At 43.5% G+C, this 18,261-nt stretch overlaps 1 protein-coding gene across 4 annotated transcripts in view; it reads left to right on the top strand.

The window, feature by feature from the left end:
- Window positions 1-18,261, top strand: part of LOC130213000 (spectrin beta chain, non-erythrocytic 1) — a 45,304-nt gene that overhangs the window by 19,797 nt on the left and 7,246 nt on the right. For all 4 annotated transcript variants that reach the window (XM_056444386.1, XM_056444370.1, XM_056444394.1 and 1 more), the window contains 30 exons: window positions 5,088-5,239; window positions 5,510-5,683; window positions 6,252-6,343; window positions 6,512-6,592; window positions 7,561-7,676; window positions 7,998-8,110; window positions 8,194-8,381; window positions 8,492-8,609; window positions 8,751-8,909; window positions 9,017-9,319; window positions 10,158-10,311; window positions 10,397-10,791; window positions 10,882-11,145; window positions 11,229-11,440; window positions 11,633-11,770; window positions 11,889-12,108; window positions 12,240-12,776; window positions 13,540-13,742; window positions 13,829-13,919; window positions 14,164-14,310; window positions 14,482-14,745; window positions 14,969-15,193; window positions 15,271-15,360; window positions 15,817-16,095; window positions 16,198-16,328; window positions 16,427-16,631; window positions 16,750-17,124; window positions 17,222-17,466; window positions 17,559-17,697; window positions 17,852-17,936. In XM_056444386.1, coding sequence (XP_056300361.1) covers window positions 5,088-5,239; window positions 5,510-5,683; window positions 6,252-6,343; window positions 6,512-6,592; window positions 7,561-7,676; window positions 7,998-8,110; window positions 8,194-8,381; window positions 8,492-8,609; window positions 8,751-8,909; window positions 9,017-9,319; window positions 10,158-10,311; window positions 10,397-10,791; window positions 10,882-11,145; window positions 11,229-11,440; window positions 11,633-11,770; window positions 11,889-12,108; window positions 12,240-12,776; window positions 13,540-13,742; window positions 13,829-13,919; window positions 14,164-14,310; window positions 14,482-14,745; window positions 14,969-15,193; window positions 15,271-15,360; window positions 15,817-16,095; window positions 16,198-16,328; window positions 16,427-16,631; window positions 16,750-17,124; window positions 17,222-17,466; window positions 17,559-17,697; window positions 17,852-17,936 — 5,895 coding nt within the window. The remainder of the gene's footprint in view (window positions 1-5,087; window positions 5,240-5,509; window positions 5,684-6,251; window positions 6,344-6,511; window positions 6,593-7,560; window positions 7,677-7,997; window positions 8,111-8,193; window positions 8,382-8,491; window positions 8,610-8,750; window positions 8,910-9,016; window positions 9,320-10,157; window positions 10,312-10,396; window positions 10,792-10,881; window positions 11,146-11,228; window positions 11,441-11,632; window positions 11,771-11,888; window positions 12,109-12,239; window positions 12,777-13,539; window positions 13,743-13,828; window positions 13,920-14,163; window positions 14,311-14,481; window positions 14,746-14,968; window positions 15,194-15,270; window positions 15,361-15,816; window positions 16,096-16,197; window positions 16,329-16,426; window positions 16,632-16,749; window positions 17,125-17,221; window positions 17,467-17,558; window positions 17,698-17,851; window positions 17,937-18,261) is intronic.

The following is an 18,261-nucleotide window of genomic DNA, read 5'->3' as shown; positions in this document are numbered from 1 at the left end:
CCTGCGCATGCAGGTTCTATCGCTCCTCCAAAAGCTTCTCGCGTGTTTGGAGTAACAACATAATCACAAAGCGGTCGTCCAGTGAATTTGACAGTGAATGTGGTTCTGGAAATGAAAAGTGGACAAAATATGCAGTGTGCATTTGTTGCTATTGTGTGAAGTGCTTACTATTGGCAAGCGATTTACAGATGGAGTCACTCGTTGTCCTCTGTGCTGGAGTGACGCCACTGGGAGCCAAAGTGCAGTGTCAAGCACCACAACGAAGGGATGCAGGATTCATTGAGACAAGCAGCCACATAGGAACACTTATGTAGGGGGACTCGGTGGGAGTCTCTGACTTTATTCATCAAAATGGGGAAAATGTCTAATAGAAAATGGGAAACCCTTAATTTCACCGATCCCTTAACACTTTTAGCTTTTGCTCCATAGTCAGGCAGAGTTTCAGCCATTGGCGATTGGGCCTTTCGTTGTCTCTCCATGTTGGCTTGTTTCATTACATTACATCACATTACATTACATGTCATTTAGCAGACACTTTTATCCAAAGCGACTTACAATAAGTGCATTCAACCAAGACTACAAACTAAGAACAACAAGAATCCAGAAAGTAACATTTCTTCAAGATAGTCGAACTACATAAGTACCATAATAAGAGCCGTTTAAGTGCCACTGAAGTGCTAATCTGTGTTTTAATCCAGATATAGTCGGAAAATATGTGTTTTTAGTTTCTGGCGGAAGATGTAGAGGCTTTCTGCTGTCCTGATGTCAGTGGGGAGCTCGTTCCACCAATGAGGAGCAAGTGGTCCTTCCATAGTCTTTGTCTCGTCCCAACCTCATCACCCCTATAACATGAACTAGTGATCATCGACCTGTTTGTCTTCAACTGCACATCGTGTTAGTTGTTCCTGTGTGATATTGTTTTCCATTATTGATGTGCATGAGCCTTGGCCCAGCGAATCATTGTGTTGTATTTATCTCCATTTTCTCACCAAATATGATCCTAGCCTCTGAGCCTCACAGACGGGATTAGGCCTGCCGGCGTATGTACTCCGATTACCTGCAGATAATCATTGTTATCAACAGTGTTTGTTTGGGGGTTAAATGGAAAGCAACAGTAGATGGGACACTGGCTAAGCCAAGCCCCCACTCTACTCCCCCCCCCCGCCTTGACATATACTTAAAGCATGTTTAAAGTGACTGGACATGCCCAAATATGCTTTTGAAACATCGGATGGTGCCTGTAACCACTAGTTCTGATCTGCCATTAGTAAACAATAGGGAAAAAAACATGGCCTGGAATTCTAATCGCTTGTTGTTCCTTGCGTACACACACAAACCGACTCAAGTACAGGCTGATGTTCAGGAGAGTCGAGGGAGTTTTGAATGCTCACTTCTTTGAACTATACTGTGTATATATTTCATTCTAGCCCCAGACTGCTTTTAAGGCAAATATGCCGAAGTGATTTAGAGATACAATTACATTTTATCATTTTATTTTTTATTGCATTCAAATATCTATTGAATCCAGTTAGTGTTCATATAATAATCAGAGAAGCCAATATGTATTTTTTTGTGGATCACAGGCATGTCAACATAAGTCTATACGGCAGTTTTATCGCACCTTGCAGCCCCTGACCGGCATGTTACATTTTCACTGTGAAAAAAATATTCTTATTTTATTTTTTATGAGATTATGCAAGGCTTAGTATAATCAACTAGTAATTACTCATCTTTCTTTCTAATACTCTTATTTCCCCTCTATTGTCTCTTGTCCATTGTGTCATTGCGTAACAATGTTGGCTGGCCCTGCAGGTAATTTGCGTGACGTGAGACAACACGCTGTGTCTCGTCTCGCCTTCAGCCACCAGCCTATTATTCTCTGCTGAAAAATACATACAATTACTGTTGCAAAGCCTTCTTACAGGTTAGTAAAAAATAATAAACCATTGAAATGGATGTGCAAACATTACAGTTGAAATATCCTCCAAGGAACTAACGACACAATCCACAAATGTCACATCGTTAGAGTAAACGGCTGCACCGGCATTGGCCTTCTCCACCGTAACCGCACCTGATGACAAGTGTGTGTTTGTTTAACCGAAAAGAAAGATTTCCGTGTTTGCTTATTTTTTGTGCTTGTTCAGTAGCCTTGTTATTAGCAGCGGAGCACCACCAAGGTTGAAGTATTTCCTCTTTCGGACCCCTGCCCACGCACTGCCTCCTCCTCAAGGCTGAGGAATGTAGGCTCCTCAACTGAACCTCACCTGCCACAGTAATCCACCTTTGCTGGCTCATTGAACATCTTTAAATCGCTTATTGGTCCTTTTACTAATTAAATAATCTGTTGGCGTGGTGCATGTTAGAGTGGGGAAAAGAAAGAAAGCAGGTTTAGTGAGTCAGTTCTTCAAAGTTCAAATAAGAAGGGAATTAAATGACTCAAACAACCAGCACAGCCTTTCACGATAGGAATAGGACCAACCAGGGCTAAACTAAAGCAGGGCTGTTGTACCGAGTGTGATGCCATCAAATTGTTTTATTTATCTGATATCTTTTGAGCTTCGCTAAACCAGGAAAAAGACTAAAGGGATGATGGCTGGGATAGCAGAGCAAACCTGTTTCTGCCACATCTCCAACCTTCCAAATATGCCCGTAAGCCATGAAAGTCACCCGCTTTGAATTAAGATATTAATCTTTAAATGACATGAAAACTTCCATCATAAAAAATTCAATCGTACTGTGCATCTGTGCTGAATTTGAAAACTCAAGACGACACATTGTTGAGTGCTTTTTCATAAACCTATTTACCTTCATGTTTTTGGGTTTATCTGCTGTTGAACTCTTTGTCTGTCATGCATGTGCTCTTTCTAGTGTTACTCAGCCCTCGAGCAGGAAATTAGAGCGGTAGCACAGGGTGAGACGGCAGTAGATGATACTTTGCTTTTTGAACACAGTGCTCGAGGTTCCACTGCCGTCTTGTTCGGGATTCGGACATTTTAAGAACCAGCTACTGTACAACACAAAATAGACCCCGACAGACTGTCATGGCAGGTACATACGACTGGCAGGGACATGGGACATTCCAGCAGTGAAAACAAAGCCATGTGTTTCCACTATCTTGTTTTGCTTTCTCCATTTTAAAGTCATTCTCTCGTCTCCTACCACTTCCCTGTGTTGTTCTGCTGCCCTCTGCTCTGGTGCCTGATTGTATACTGAATAATGGAAAGTATTATGTTGTGGTTTCTTCGACTGCTGGTCAGGGCTCTTTGGCAGACTGCCGTCGAAAGAACTGCAACTAAGGCAAGGAAGGGTGTTTTTGACGGTGTGACTTTAATTTGAAGGCTGTGTGTTTTAGGGATCTCACTGAAATGTCAGCCCCCATTGGGGAAAACATGAGACTTAATGGGTGTGGCCGCGATGCATTATGAATGTGTGTGAGCATGATGGTGCAACATAAACCAACAATATGGATGCTGCTTATTAAATCACTGGACACGGCCACATGAAGTAAAGACACTACATGTTAACTTTTTTAATACCAGAATCACAGCGAGGTCAAATACAAAGATCATAGCTTTAAAGCACAACTTTAGAGGGAACTATCTGTATTCCTCATTTCAAAAGAGCACCTACAGCTCGCAACAGGTCAAGCGTTATGTCCTTTGGTATTACTCCACCCTCGACAGCTTCTGTGAAATTTCAACATCTTGTTCTTTTTTTTTAGCAGACAGTTGGTCGAGCGGTTATTTGCACAACATGCTGACTTTGGTCACTTTGGTAACTTCACATTGCTCACTCTTTTTGGAGCATAGTTTTTATTCAATAAATAGTACTAATAACTTTCTCAGATCATACTTCAACCAATTCTGGTTCATTTTTAAGTGCAAACTAATCTTAAAGATTTATTATTATTAAAATGTAATTTCCCAAAAAACTGACCTTTTAATCTTGTGTATTTAAAAAAAATCTCTGTTCAATTTATTGACCCTCAAAATCTCCCACTATTACATGAACTGCCTATATATATATATATACATACTACTGTATACAGTATATACTACTGTAACGTTCAAATGCAACACTAGGCCTATATATATATATTATTGCATTTGAATGTTACAGTAGTTTGCAGTTGCAAGCCTAACTCTCCACATGAGATCAGCATGTAGCATGTTTAGAGGAATGAAATGTCAGTTGGTGCCTTTGATGACATTCTGTAAAACAAGCCATGCTGTCTGAGTTTTTACTTCAGTAAAACAGGACCCTTGGGAACACTTAGATCCTGTAATGATGCTGAGAAATGGTTGAATTGAAAAGGTAGAAGGACCGTTTGTTTACAGACCTGTCAAGGTACCTCCCTCATGGCGGATTTGCACACAAGTTGTAACTTGTGGGTTTATGTTGCTCCACCGAGCTGCTTTGAGGGCTATTTCTCATTGTTTTATGAGATACATTTTAATTCATTATGCAGGTTTTAATTTTGTATCTCCTCATCATAGCGCTGCTCCTCCGTTTACTGGTGTTTTCAAAAGCAGGAAGGAAGACCTTGTGTCCTAGAAACGAGGTCACCTTGTTAGGTGGCAAAGCGGGATTAGCTTCTTACTCCCTGGGTCCATATGTCTGAGCTGCTGTTGCAGCTTAATTTACTGTGATTCTTAGTCCTGCTCCAATAAAGAAACGCATTACATTGTCTTTATGTGCAATTTAGCATTTTCCTCTTAAACTCACATTAGTGTAATTGGCAATGCACATGTGAGCAGAGTCATCAGGACACTATGGGGAGGGAAACCTCTCACTAAGCTGTCACGACAGTGATCCTATAGAATTAATGACATGGCTTATCTGTGAAACGAACGGGCTTAAGTCCGTATGATTTACTGTCACCTGTGTGCTCTCAGGAGTGATCACAGTTGTTGACTGTGTTGCTGTTTGTTTGGAGCAAATTGATTCTTTGTACATATGAATTTCCCTGACAGTATTGATATGAATACCAGTGTCATCTCAGTCATGGGAGTCAATTGTACTCTATTGTAAATCAACTTCACCCCCCCCCCCCTTCTCTTTCTCCCTCTCCATTGTTTCTCTTGCAGATGAGCGTGAAGCGGTCCAGAAGAAGACCTTTACCAAATGGGTAAACTCTCACTTAGGCCGAGTGACGAGTCGCATTGGTGACCTGTACACCGACCTGCGTGATGGCCGCATGCTAATCCGCCTTCTGGAAGTGCTCTCGGGAGAACAGCTGGTCAGTATCGCACAGAAAGCACCCCTCCCTGTCTTCACCCTTACCCTGACCCGGTCCTTAGCAGGACCCTCGCCCTGCACCACAAGTCAGGAGGAAGGAGAAATCATTCTCTCCATTTCTTCTTTCTTTAAGTGCACTATACTTGTACTCCTGCTTCTAGATGTTTAGCTTGTTTTAAATTAAAGCCGCCCTTTCGTCTTCATGTATGTTGTCATGATTTTTGTTCAAGAATTTCAACATAGGCCTTTGTTTTTCCTCTGCTCCCCTCAGCCAAAGCCCACTAAGGGCCGCATGCGTATCCACTGCCTGGAGAATGTTGATAAAGCCCTGCAGTTTCTAAAGGAGCAAAAAGTCCATCTAGAGAACATGGGTTCACATGACATAGTAGATGGGAATCACCGTCTCACCCTGGGTCTCATCTGGACCATCATCCTTCGCTTCCAGGTAACATATTTTTACATTTAATTTAATTTTACACTGCAGTCATTAGTATTGTATTGTGTATGCATATATGTTGTATATATACATATTTTATTTTATATTTTACTTTGTATACTTCTTGTATACATCTATATCTTTCACTTGTATACATCTATATCTTTCATCCCTGTATTTTATTTTTTATTCTCGTGTGTTTAGTTTATTGGTGCTGCTACTGTGACGACAAATTTCCCCTTGGGGATTAATAAAGTATATATCTATCTATCTATCTATCTATCTATCTATATAGAGTCGTGTTGAAGAGCCGAAGTAGGTTTGGCTTTGGAACATCAGGTCTCTGCATTGAGCCCATCCTCAAACTCCTCAAAATATTGCTATTGAGGTTAATAATGCTGCGATGTGATTTAAAAGTTAAGATTTTATTTTATTCTAACTTATAGTCATTATTTTTGAATTATCCTTGACATTCTTTATAATATAATATATGACATTGCGATGTGTAGTTTAGTTGTCTAGCCATTGTGTAAAGCGATGTGAGCAGAGTCTTAACTAAAGAATGCTGTGCGGACAGATCCAGGACATTAGTGTGGAGATGGGGGACAACAAGCAAAAGAAGTCCGCCAAAGAGGCCCTGCTGCTTTGGTGCCAAATGAAAACTGCTGGGTGAGAAAGGAGTGGGAAAGAGATGACTTAATCACACAGGATAAATACGTTTGATATGTTGAAGGCATATTGAACCATTTATGATATTTGTGGTGTTTCTGAAGTGGTAACTGATGAATCATGCGGTGATGAGTTAATGATTGATGACTTGTGATCTGGCCTCTGCAGATACCCCAATGTCAACATCCACAACTTCACCACCAGCTGGAGAGATGGCCTGGCGTTCAGTGCCATCGTTCACAAACACAGGTCATTGACTTCTTCCTGTACCTACTCCAATGTTAAGCACACACTTGTGATTCACTATAACGGGTCTTTCCTTCAAATAATCTTTCTTAACTAATGATCAGCACCTGTCGCAGTACCAGGGGGCTCAGGGGTGCTTTTATCCCCCTTTCTATTGAGGTCTCCTCCTACTTATCCCTTCCTTCAAACAGTCTGCAGTATGGCGAAAAGGATGAACCTTAAAGTAAGATGACCTAGATCACAGAAATAATAACCCACTTATTTTCTATGAGGAGGCAAGAGCTTGATGACTCTTGCGCACCATGCTGTTGAATGCAATGAATGTCTCGGGTGATATTTGAAATATAAACGATATATATGAATGATATATAAGAATATATATTTATATATACGATATATAAGAATAAATATATATAAATGTCCATTAAATGCATTGCTTTCATTAGTTAATCATGGGATGTTCATGCAAACCATGACGCTGCCATTTTCATGATCAAGCCCCTTTCAAACTACAGTATAGTCAGAACAGCAGACGGTTACAATATGCCTTTAGTTTTTTCCATTTCCATTGTTAAAGCAATGTGATTTCATATGTTTCATGAATTAGGAACATGCTGTGGAGTATAATATTTCATGACCATTGTACATTTCAAACCTCTGGACGTGGTCACTAAGCCTTCATAAGAAAATAGCAATTTCTTTCCTCATGCTCATATTGGGAATGCTATTTCATGCTTTTGGTCATTGAAGTGATATACTGATTCTTACCTCCAATGCCTAAATCCAATGGATTATTTAATGCACCCTAGTCAGTAAACTAAGAGAGGAGTTGTTTTGGAGTGGACTGCAAAAGGTTATTACTCTATACAACAGATAGGTAATTCTATATGTTAGCCTGCATGGTATTGCTATTGGTCTTCACCCTGCTTTGCCATCTGTTATTATTGAAACCAGAACTGTTCCCTTTGCAGACCCGACGTGATTGAGTTTGACAACTTGAAGAGGTCCAACGCTCACCATAATCTCCAGAATGCTTTTAATGTGGCTGAGAAGGATCTTGGGCTCACCAAGCTGCTGGACCCAGAAGGTGAGTGGGTGAAGCCTCCACAACACATGATGCACGCTGCCATGCCGTCACGCTGACGTCCTGACACCATCCACTAAGACACTGAACTGTTGTTCGAAACAGATTGATGGCAACACCGCATCACATATCAGCTACAGTGGTATCACAAAAAGTCAAATGATAGTAACAGTTTGGCACCAATTAATCTCCCCATTCACACTGTTTTGATAGCCAAACATAACTGTGTTTTTTTGTGCATGGTGAAGTTTATGGTTACTAAATAAAAAGAAAGAGTTCCATGTACATGGTTCATGCTGTTGTTGTTGTTGTTTTTCCCTCCAGATGTTAATGTTGATCAACCTGATGAAAAGTCGATCATTACCTATGTGGCGACCTATTACCATTACTTCTCGAAGATGAAAGCCTTGGCAGTGGAGGGCAAACGAATTGGCAAGGTCAGCTGTGTTTGTGTACATTATGCGAGAGTAAAGCATTTGCCCACAGGTTGCCTTGATTCACAGATCCCTCTCGGTTGCAGGTACTGGACTATGCTCTCGAGGCTGACCAACTGATAGAGAAGTATGAGACCCTTGCCTCGGAGCTGCTGCGGTGGATTGAGCAGACCATCGGGACGCTTAATGATCGGCAGCTGGCTAACTCACTGAATGCTGTGCAAAACCAGCTGCAGGCGTTTAACTCCTACCGGACTGTAGAGAAACCCCCCAAGTGAGTGGGCTACCATAACCCGGTGACTGGCCCCATGCTTGTTATCCATTAGGATCCAAAGTGAGAGACTGCACATGATGTCAAGCCAAGGTGTTTTTCTGTCTCCGTAGATTTACAGAGAAGGGAAACTTGGAAGTTCTCCTCTTCACTATCCAGAGCAAGATGAGAGCAAACAATCAGAAAGTCTTCATGCCAAGAGAGGGAAAACTCATCTCTGACATCAATAAGGTGCGGTTTGCTCTACAAAAGGGCTAGAAATGGTTTTCCCTTAAGAAACCTCTGAGCATGATGTAATCAACATGTAGCATGTATGCAGCATCGGTATCCCAGTTGCAGGGTGATTCCAACTCTGTGTTTTTCTCGTGGCAGGCATGGGAGCGACTGGAGAAGGCCGAGCATGAACGAGAGCTGGCACTGAGGAATGAGTTGATTCGTCAGGAGAAGCTGGAGATGCTCGCTGCACGTTTTGACCGCAAAGCAGCGATGCGGGAAACGTGGCTGAGTGAGAACCAGAGGCTGGTGTCTCAGGTAATATATTTAAAGATAGACCTATGTGGCGTCACATGCATTCGTGTATCTATCTTGAATACATTGAACAGTTGACGTGATTGAGCTTACGTTTCTCTTTTTACCAGGACAACTTTGGAACTGACTTGGGAGCTGTGGAAGCGGCCACTCGCAAACATGAAGCGATTGAGACGGACATTGGGGCATATTTGGAGCGTGTGGCTGCCGTGGAGGCCGTTGCCAAAGAGCTGGAAGCTGAGAGGTACCACGATGTGCGCCGTGTAATTGCACGGAGGGACAATGTGCTGCGTCTCTGGGAATACCTGAAAGAGCTGCTGGCGGCACGCAGAGAGCGGCTGAACGCCCATCGTGACCTTCAAAGACTGTTTGAGGAGATGCGCTACATCATGGACTGGATGGCAGACATGACGGTACTGACCCAACACATCCTTACTCCATTGACTAGTGCTCGCATTGTTTTAGCTCGTTTGAACTACTGCGGTGCAATCCTACATCCCGCTGGCTTTGTTTTTAATCAACAAAAAGGAAGTTCATGATCCTCTCAAGTGAGTTAGTGTTTGTTCACATATGTCCTCGTCCTTTAGACACCGAGTCCTTTTCACATACAATAATAATTGTTTGATTTTTGGGAACATTTATAAATTGTGTGTCTGTTTAAAATATAGCATGTATACCTCTCTCTGGCCTCATTAGCCATCAACCACCTTAAATAAATATAGCACTATTTGCTGCCTTTGAGCTGTGACCCGTTGCAATGTGAGCGTTTGAGGTGTTCTTTACTTTTCCCAGTTGAGAAACAGTTAAAGATGTTCAATGTCATTTTCGATGGAGTTGTTCAACATGAATCCATTTGTTAGTGATTACTGGTATCAGGTTGTTAATCTCTTGGTGATCCAGTTAACCTCTGCCACATAATTAGAATGTGTGTCATGTATACAGTTTATTGTCTGTATTTCATTCTATTGGTAGCAGCAATTTAATGGTCTGAAGTTACAGCTTGTTACTGTTTTTTGGCCATTTAAAATATCACCATGTACCAAACATAGCTTCTAGAATGGTAATGATTCAACTTCTATATCCATTTGTTTTAAATGTTGCCACTATTTCTTCACACATCCTGTTAGTGGACACAACACCAACACCAGATTCATATCTTTTGGGTGCTGTTGCAAACAGTTTGGAGGTTTTCTTTTTTCAATTATATTTATATGAATTAAACTAATCTTTCACTGGGATGTTCTGTTTTAGGGTCGTCTGCAGTCTCCGGACAGTGGCAAACATTTGCACGATGTGTTAGACCTGCTGCAGAAACACACTCTGGTAGAGGCTGACATTTCAGCTCAGGCGGAGAGGATCAAGGCAGTTCAGGGAGCGGCACAGCGCTTCACTTCCCATGAACAGGGTGAGTCTCCAGATCGTGTAGATTTAGTTGCATCTATTTTTCCACAAGATCTAAGTGCCATGTCTATGCCTTTTCTAATTGCCAGCCTACAAACCGTGTGAGCCGGGACTAGTCGGTGAGAAGGTTGACCTCCTCGGTCAAGCCTATGAGGAGCTGGGTCAGCTTGCTGGGAAACGCAGAGTGCGCCTTGAGGATTCACTCCGCCTGTGGCAGTTTCTGTGGGATGTGGGAGAAGAAGCCGCCTGGATCAGAGAGCAGGAGCAGATCCTGGCCAGTGGAGACTGTGGCCGTGACCTCACTTCTGCCCTTCACCTGCTCAGCAAACACGAGGCCTTCAGTGATGAGATGGCGGCACGTTATGGCCCCCTGAGCAACAGCATTGCTGCCGGAGAAGCTTTGGTTGAGGAGGGACACTTTGGAGCCCCAGAGGTCACCGAAAGGATTGAAGACATCCGTGCACAGTGGGCACATCTGGAGGAGGTGGGTGGTGATCACCATTCACTGTGTTTGTACAGTATAAACGGTTGCATTCTTTTAAAAAATAATTTTCCTGTTCTATGTGCTCCCCAGACAACTAAGCTCAGAGAGCTGAGCCTCAAAGAAGCTGCGGCCCTGCACCAGTTTCAAACGGATGCCAATGACATGGAGGCATGGATCATGGAGACACTTAGACAGGTGTCAAGTCAGGAAGTGGGCCATGATGAGTTCTCCACCCAAACTCTTGCTCGCAAGCAGAGGGAGGTAGAGGAGGAGATCCAGAGTCACCGCCCCGGCATCGACTCCCTGCATGAGCAAGTCGAGGCACTGCCACAGGCCTATATACATTACCCTCAGGTAGGTGTGCTTTATTTTTCTTATGTTTCTTCAGTGATGACTTGCGGTTTGTGGTGTTCAGTATCTTTCATGGCTGACTTTAGGTGGATGGCCGCCTACCTGCTATTGAGCAGAGTTATGAAGAACTGGAGTCTCTGTCGGCCACTCGGCGCCGGGCTCTGGAAGGAGCCCTGGCCCTCTACCGCATGTTCAGTGAAGCTGGTGCCTGCCAGCTCTGGGTGGAGGAAAAGGAGCAGTGGTTAGATGGCATGGAGATCCCTACCAAACTGGAGGACTTGGAGGTGGTGCAACAGAGGTTAGTCTAAGCAAAACGGGAGTAAGTTAAGAGAGGATTTAATTCATAATAAATTGTATCCCTTGAAAAATTGTGAATTAATAAGCCTTCTGTGACAGATGGTTTTTATCATCTCTGGAAATATCTAGTCTAAATTAGATTAGACTCTTCAGAATGAGTGAATTGATGTTGCTCTATTATTTATGACTGCAGATTTGAGACCCTGGAACCTGAGATGAACAACCTGGGCACTCGTGTCACTGATGTGAACCAGGTGGCCGAGCAGCTGCTGAGCTCCGACAACTGTAACAAAGACCAAATCCATCAGACACGAGACCAACTGCACAACAGGTCAGAGCTAACATTAAAAAACAGTAAAACCCACCAATTACCACTGAAATACATTTGTACTCGATGAGCACCGCGGCTAGCATTTTAGCATAAATATGACATTTGCTATGGTTCCTAGGTGGAAGGAGTTCGAACAAATGGCTGGCCAAAAAAAAATAGCCCTTCAGTCGGCCCTTAACATTCAGAACTACCACTTGGAGTGTAATGAGATCCAAACTTGGATGAAGGAAAAAACCAAAGTGATTGAATCCACCCAGAGCCTGGGCAATGACCTGGCTGGTGTGATGGCACTGCAACGCAAACTCACTGGCATGGAGAGGGACCTAGAGGCCATTCAGGTATGAGGGAACAGAACAGACTGTGTAATAACTTTTACAAATGAAGTACATTAGTAGTAGGATTATTTGTGGCTTCATGTTGAGGTATCTTGTCATCATAGCTGCGTTAGAAATGGTTTCTATCTTTTCAGGGCAAACTGGATGACCTGAGAAACGAGGCTGAACAACTGGCCATCGAACATCCAGATCAGGCAGGAGAGATTCAAGGACACCTGGCAGGGATTCAAGATGTGTGGAAGGAGTTGAACGCCACCATGAAGCGGCGCGAGGAGTCACTGGGCGAAGCCAGCAAGCTGCAGGGTTTCCTCCGGGATCTGGATGACTTTCAGTCCTGGCTGTCCCGCACCCAGACAGCCGTGGCCTCAGAGGACATTCCAACCTCTCTGCCTGAGGCTGAGACTTTGCTAACCCAGCATGAGAGTATTAAGAATGAGGTGGATAACTATAAGGAGGACTACGAGAAGATGCGAGCGCTCGGTGAGGAGGTGACCCAAGGCCAGACAGATGCCCAGTACATGTTCTTGGCCCAGAGACTCCAGGCACTGGACACTGGCTGGCATGAGTTGCGTCGCATGTGGGAGAACCGCCACAGCCTCTTGGCCCAGGCCTTTGACTTCCAGAATTTCTTGAGGGACGCAAAGCAGGCAGAGGCTTTCCTCAACAGACAGGTGAGGAAAATACACAATGGAATAAAGCCTGTACCAGAGAGTTATGGAAAGTTAATTCATTCTTTGAAACAATCATGTATCAACATACTGCTTTATTGGTCAATAACTAGAGTCCAGCAGTCAATGTCAAATTCAGAAATATAAGATATACTGCGATATACTACTGATTTAAGTGGAGGATAAGTATTCAAGCAGAGTAAGGGTTACTATTGCATGGAAATGTAATGCATCCAATTCAAAATTCATTGCAAAATCCATTTATAGTCTCAATTAATTTGCGATGTCAGAAGTGATGTAGTGAAACATTTTCCAAGCGTAAGTTTGTCACAATGATTTTGTTAGGGCAAAACACTGCTGATAATCAGAAATATGTTCACCCTCATGTTTAATTTGTAAGTATTATTTCTGTGTGGTGTTTGCGGTTTGTTTACATCTGTGCCCAGTTATGCGTTTTCACTCTTGGATGACAGAAGTTAGATCTGAATGGCATATCAAACAAGCCATGGAGACCCACCATCATAGTTCTAAGTAGCACCAGAATTATTTAAGAGGAAATTGAACGTAAGGACTGGATCAACCTAAGAGTATAGATTCAAAGACAGCTGCAGCTAAATCATATTTGTATCTTTTTCTAGTTTTAATTCTTCAGTATATCCCAATTTAAATTGTATTTAAATGTTTTAATCTCGATAGAATACTTACAGGAAGCAAACGGACTACAAAAAACATGAGATGATCTAAATCATATTCCTTTCCTCTCTAGGAGTATGTGCTGTCCCACACCGAAATGCCCACCAGTCTTCAAGGAGCAGGGGAGGCCATTAAGAAGCACGAGGATTTCCTCACGACAACGGAGGCCAGTGAGGAGAAGATAACTGGCGTGGTGGAGGCCGGACAGCGCCTCATTAATGACAGCAACGCAAACTCTGATAAGATCCAGGAAAAAGTCGACTCCATCCAGGAAAGGTTCGAGCAAGCCATAATTTCATTTATTGATAGTGTAATATTTTAAGAAAAGATGTTCATTTAGCTTTCTGCTTAATTTTCTCCAGGCATGTTAAGAATAAAGAGGCTGCAAATGCATTGCTGGCTAAGCTTAAAGACAACCGGGAACTGCAGCGCTTCCTCCAAGATGGACAGGAGGTAAAACTTATTTTCAAAATCAAATCAAATTAATACATATTTAAGAAGCTTTTGGGATAAATGTGAACGTTACCTGAAATTGTGAGTCGAAATGGCTTCTCAAATCATAAGAAACAAACTATAGAATGTACTGTATGTGGATCACTTGTATTTATTTATTTATGTTACGTTCCCCAAATGTACATTACACCTAATAATATAAAGAAATAAAACGTAATCCATAATGCTTTTGTCTTTTCTGTAGCTCACGTTGTGGATAAATGAGAAGATGCTGACGGCACAGGACATGTCTTATGATGAGGCCAGAAATCTCCACAGCAAGTGGCAGAAGCATCAGGCCTTCATGGCCGAGCTGGCCTCCAACAAAGACTGGCTGGACAAAATTGATACGGTGTGGCCATTTTAATATATATCGTCATCAAATTAAATGTTGGACATCCATTTATCAGCATTTTATTATTTATTTATTTTTCCGGGAACAATCTGCCAGGAATGATATTACCAGAGCAAAATTAACCTGAATTCCAACTTGTCCTTTTTTTTTTCTTCTTGTCTCCAACAGGAGGGTCAGGCACTGGTGGCCGAGAAGCCGGAGCTAAAACCTGTGGTTCAGCAGACCCTGGAGGACCTCCAGCGTGAGTGGGAGGAGCTGGAGGGCACCACCCGCACCAAGGCCCAGTGCTTGTTCGATGCTAACCGGGCAGAGCTCTTTACACAGAGCTGCTCTGCTCTGGATGGCTGGCTGAAAAACCTTGAGGGTCAGCTGCATAGCGACGACTATGGCAAAGATTTGACCAGTGTCAACATCCTGCTCCAGAAGCACCAGGTAGAGCACACTGTTTATGTAAAGCTCAATACATGTCATCTTGGCTGTCAAGTAATATTGTTAATTCTATACAAAACATCTATTGTGATTTTAATTGTGCAATACAGATGGCATTTTATGAATCCTGTATTTGTTTAGCTGTATCTGTAGCTGAGTGTATGTAGTGGAACTGGCCAAATGTCAAGTGGACACTGTCTAACATCTTTGTGCTGTGGTTGTGTAGATGCTGGAGCACCAGATGGAGGTCAGAGAGAAGGAGGTGGAGTCCCTTCAGTCTCAGGCTGTGGCCCTGTCCCAGGAAGACGCTGGAATTGTCGAGGTAGATGGTCAACAAAGGCGTGTCACTGACAACTTCTCCAGCCTTCAGGACCCTCTCAAACTAAGGAGACATCGACTCCTGGCCTCCAAAGAAGCACATCAATTCAACAGAGATCTGGAGGACGAAATTGTGAGTTGAATCACCTTATTAATTGCACAAATTCGTCTGATGCTCATGTTTTATTCACCCGTCTGCTTTCCTCTCAGCTTTGGGTGAAAGAGAGGATGCCCCTGGCGGCCTCCAAAGACCATGGAAAAGACCTGCCCACCGTACAGCTGCTAAGCAAGAAGAACCAGGTACAGTGGATACAATTACTTTGTTTGAAATGTTGTAATGCAGGGTAATTAAAGTAAGATAGCCCCCCCCCCTCTCTCTTCCATCATTGCCAACCTCTCTCCACACCCTCCTCCAATCACACTGCACCTTAAATGTCTAAATATAGTGACTTGCACCTTTGGCTTTTGGTTTGCTGTTTTTTTTGGTTTAATGTTTGCACATGCTGTTTATATATATTTGTACATTTCCACTGTTGACCATATCTGTACTGCATTTTCTTTGCACTCTCTGGTCAGATGTAATACTACATTTCGTTGCCCCAGTGCCTCTACCCTGTGCAATGACAATAAAGTTGAATCTGAATCTGAAGATAAAGACATCATTGACGTCTCTGAATTATTAAACGTTGTCAATGAGTATACACCTAAGGCAAATGTGAGAAAATGCCAACCCAACTTCCCTGTTTCTGATTTTAGACATTGCAGAAGGAGATCCAGGGCCACCAGCCTCGCATCGATGACATCCATAGACGAGGCCAGACTCAGAGCCAGGTAGATGGCGAGAGACAGTCTGTCCTGGAGGAGCGACTCGTTGAGCTGCGGGACCTGTGGGACCAGCTGATGGCCGAGACAGACAATCGCCATGCCCGTCTTATAGAGGCAAATCGCGCTCAGCAGTTCTATGCTGATGCAGCGGAGGCGGAGGCCTGGATGGGAGAACAAGAGCTACACATGATGTCAGAGGAAAAAGCCAAGGTCAGACGAGATCAAAACAAGACGGAACATTGCTCTCGGTGCCGCTTTTCCACAATCTTTTGTCTTGAGAAAATACCGAATCATTTCCCATGTGTCTCCCAGGATGAGCAAAGTGCACTAGTGATGGTCAAGAAGCACCAGACCCTGGAACAGGCACTTGAAGACTACGCCCAAACCATTCACCAACTTGCCAACAGCAGCCGCACCATGGTCAACGGTGAACACCCGGAGAGGTAACGACACACAAATGGATCAACTGTGACCTTCTGATAAAAAACGTTGTACACCCCCAACAACTGATCTGTGTTGCTCTCTTCTTGTCTTCACACAGCGAGAGAATCACCCTACGGCAAGCCCAAGTGGACAAACTGTATGCCGGGTTGAAAGACCTCGCTGAGGAGCGTCGTGGTCGACTTCAGGAGAGACTGCGACTGACCCAGCTAAAGCGGGAGGTGGATGAACTGGAACAGTGGATTGCTGAGAGGGAGGTGGTAGCCGGCTCCCATGAACTAGGACAGGACTATGAACATGTCACAGTACGGGGTTTTTTCTTCTTCTTTCTCCGTCCCATACTTTGGAGACCCCGAAACTCAGGGAAATTTAGCTCAAATTATGTTTCCCACTTCTGGCCTGATATTTTTTTTCTTCCTACAGATGCTTCGGGACAAGTTCCGTGAGTTTGCTCGTGACACCAGCACCATTGGCCAAGAGCATGTAGATGGTGTGAATGGCCTTGCAGATGACCTGATTGAGTCGGGTCATCCTGAAAACGCTAGTGTGGCTGAATGGAAAGACGGGTTGAACGAGGCTTGGGCTGATCTGCTGGAGCTGATCGACACACGCACACAAATGTTAGCAGCCTCCTATGAGTTGCACCGCTTCCATCAAGATGCCACGGAGGTGCTCGGGCGTGTTAAGGAGAAGAGGGAAGGGCTGCCTTCTGACCTTGGCCGTGATCTGAACACCGTTCAGCATCTACACAGACAGCACAACACTTTCGAAAATGACATCCAGGCCCTCAGTGGACAGGTCAGCTGTCTGTTAATAAGAAAACCCTCATGGGAGATTCCAAGAGAGCCACGTGAACAGAAAACTGAATGTCCCCTCTTCCTCTTTGACCTCACAGGTGAATCAAGTGCAAGATGATGCAGCACGGCTGCAGAAGGCTTACGCTGGGGAGAAGGCGGACGACATTAACAGGAGTGAAAATACTGTGACTTCTGCCTGGGAGGGCCTGCTTGAGGCTGGTCAGGCCCGCAGGCTCCTCCTGCTGGACACTGTGGAGAAGTTCCGCTTCTTCAACATGGTGCGAGACCTGATGCTCTGGATGGACGGTGTCAATCTGCAGATAGATGCACACGACAGCCCCAGGTGACATTTTCTGCTTAATTTTCCAGTTACGGTAACAACTACTGTTAAAAGTATGTTTAAATCTCACTTCATCCGCTTCTCTGTTGTCCCAGGGATGTGTCTTCTGCAGGGCTGGTCATTGCCAATCATCTGGACATCAAGTCTGAGATTGAGACCAGGGCAGACAGCTTTACTGCCTGTAATGAGATGGGGAATTCTCTCATCAACAATAATCACTATGCAGCTGATGAGGTACTGGGCAGTGGGTCATTTTCACTGTTATCTTCAGTCATGTTGTTGCATATTAAATATAAATGTGTGCAAATTTAATGGAAGATTGTGGATTATTGCTTCAATTCAATCTTTTCATGCGTCTTCGAGTTACTAAATGTTCTTTGATTCACAGATCCGGGAGAAACTGGCTCAACTCCAGGAAAAGAGAGAAAAGATCAACAACAAGTGGCAAGACAAGATGGACCATTTACAAATTGGTATGCCTGCTAAGCATATTTTACATGAGGGTACCTTCAATCTTATAGTGCCATGGCAAATGAAATGCGGGTGATACTTTGTTGTGGTTGCTCTGGGGTAAAGGTAGTAGATACAATTCAAACGGGTATGTCCAGTTTGAAGGTTATCATGGCATCCAGAATTTCTTCCTTGTAAGACTTGTGAGGTTAATGGCAAAATGCTACACAGTGTTCTGTAAGGCATGTGTGCTTAATCCTATTTGAGTGGTGGTGATTGCATAGTGGCAAAAGTTGAGCCAGGGCTAACTTCTGTATGTTTAGTCTGGTCTGAAAGGGACCAAATGTC

This window comes from Pseudoliparis swirei, chromosome 3 (assembly GCF_029220125.1).
Source record: "Pseudoliparis swirei isolate HS2019 ecotype Mariana Trench chromosome 3, NWPU_hadal_v1, whole genome shotgun sequence".
In the NCBI taxonomy this organism is placed as follows: Eukaryota; Metazoa; Chordata; class Actinopteri; order Perciformes; family Liparidae; genus Pseudoliparis; species Pseudoliparis swirei.
Note: the sequence above shows the minus strand (reverse complement) of the source record. Positions and strands in the feature narration are given on the sequence as shown.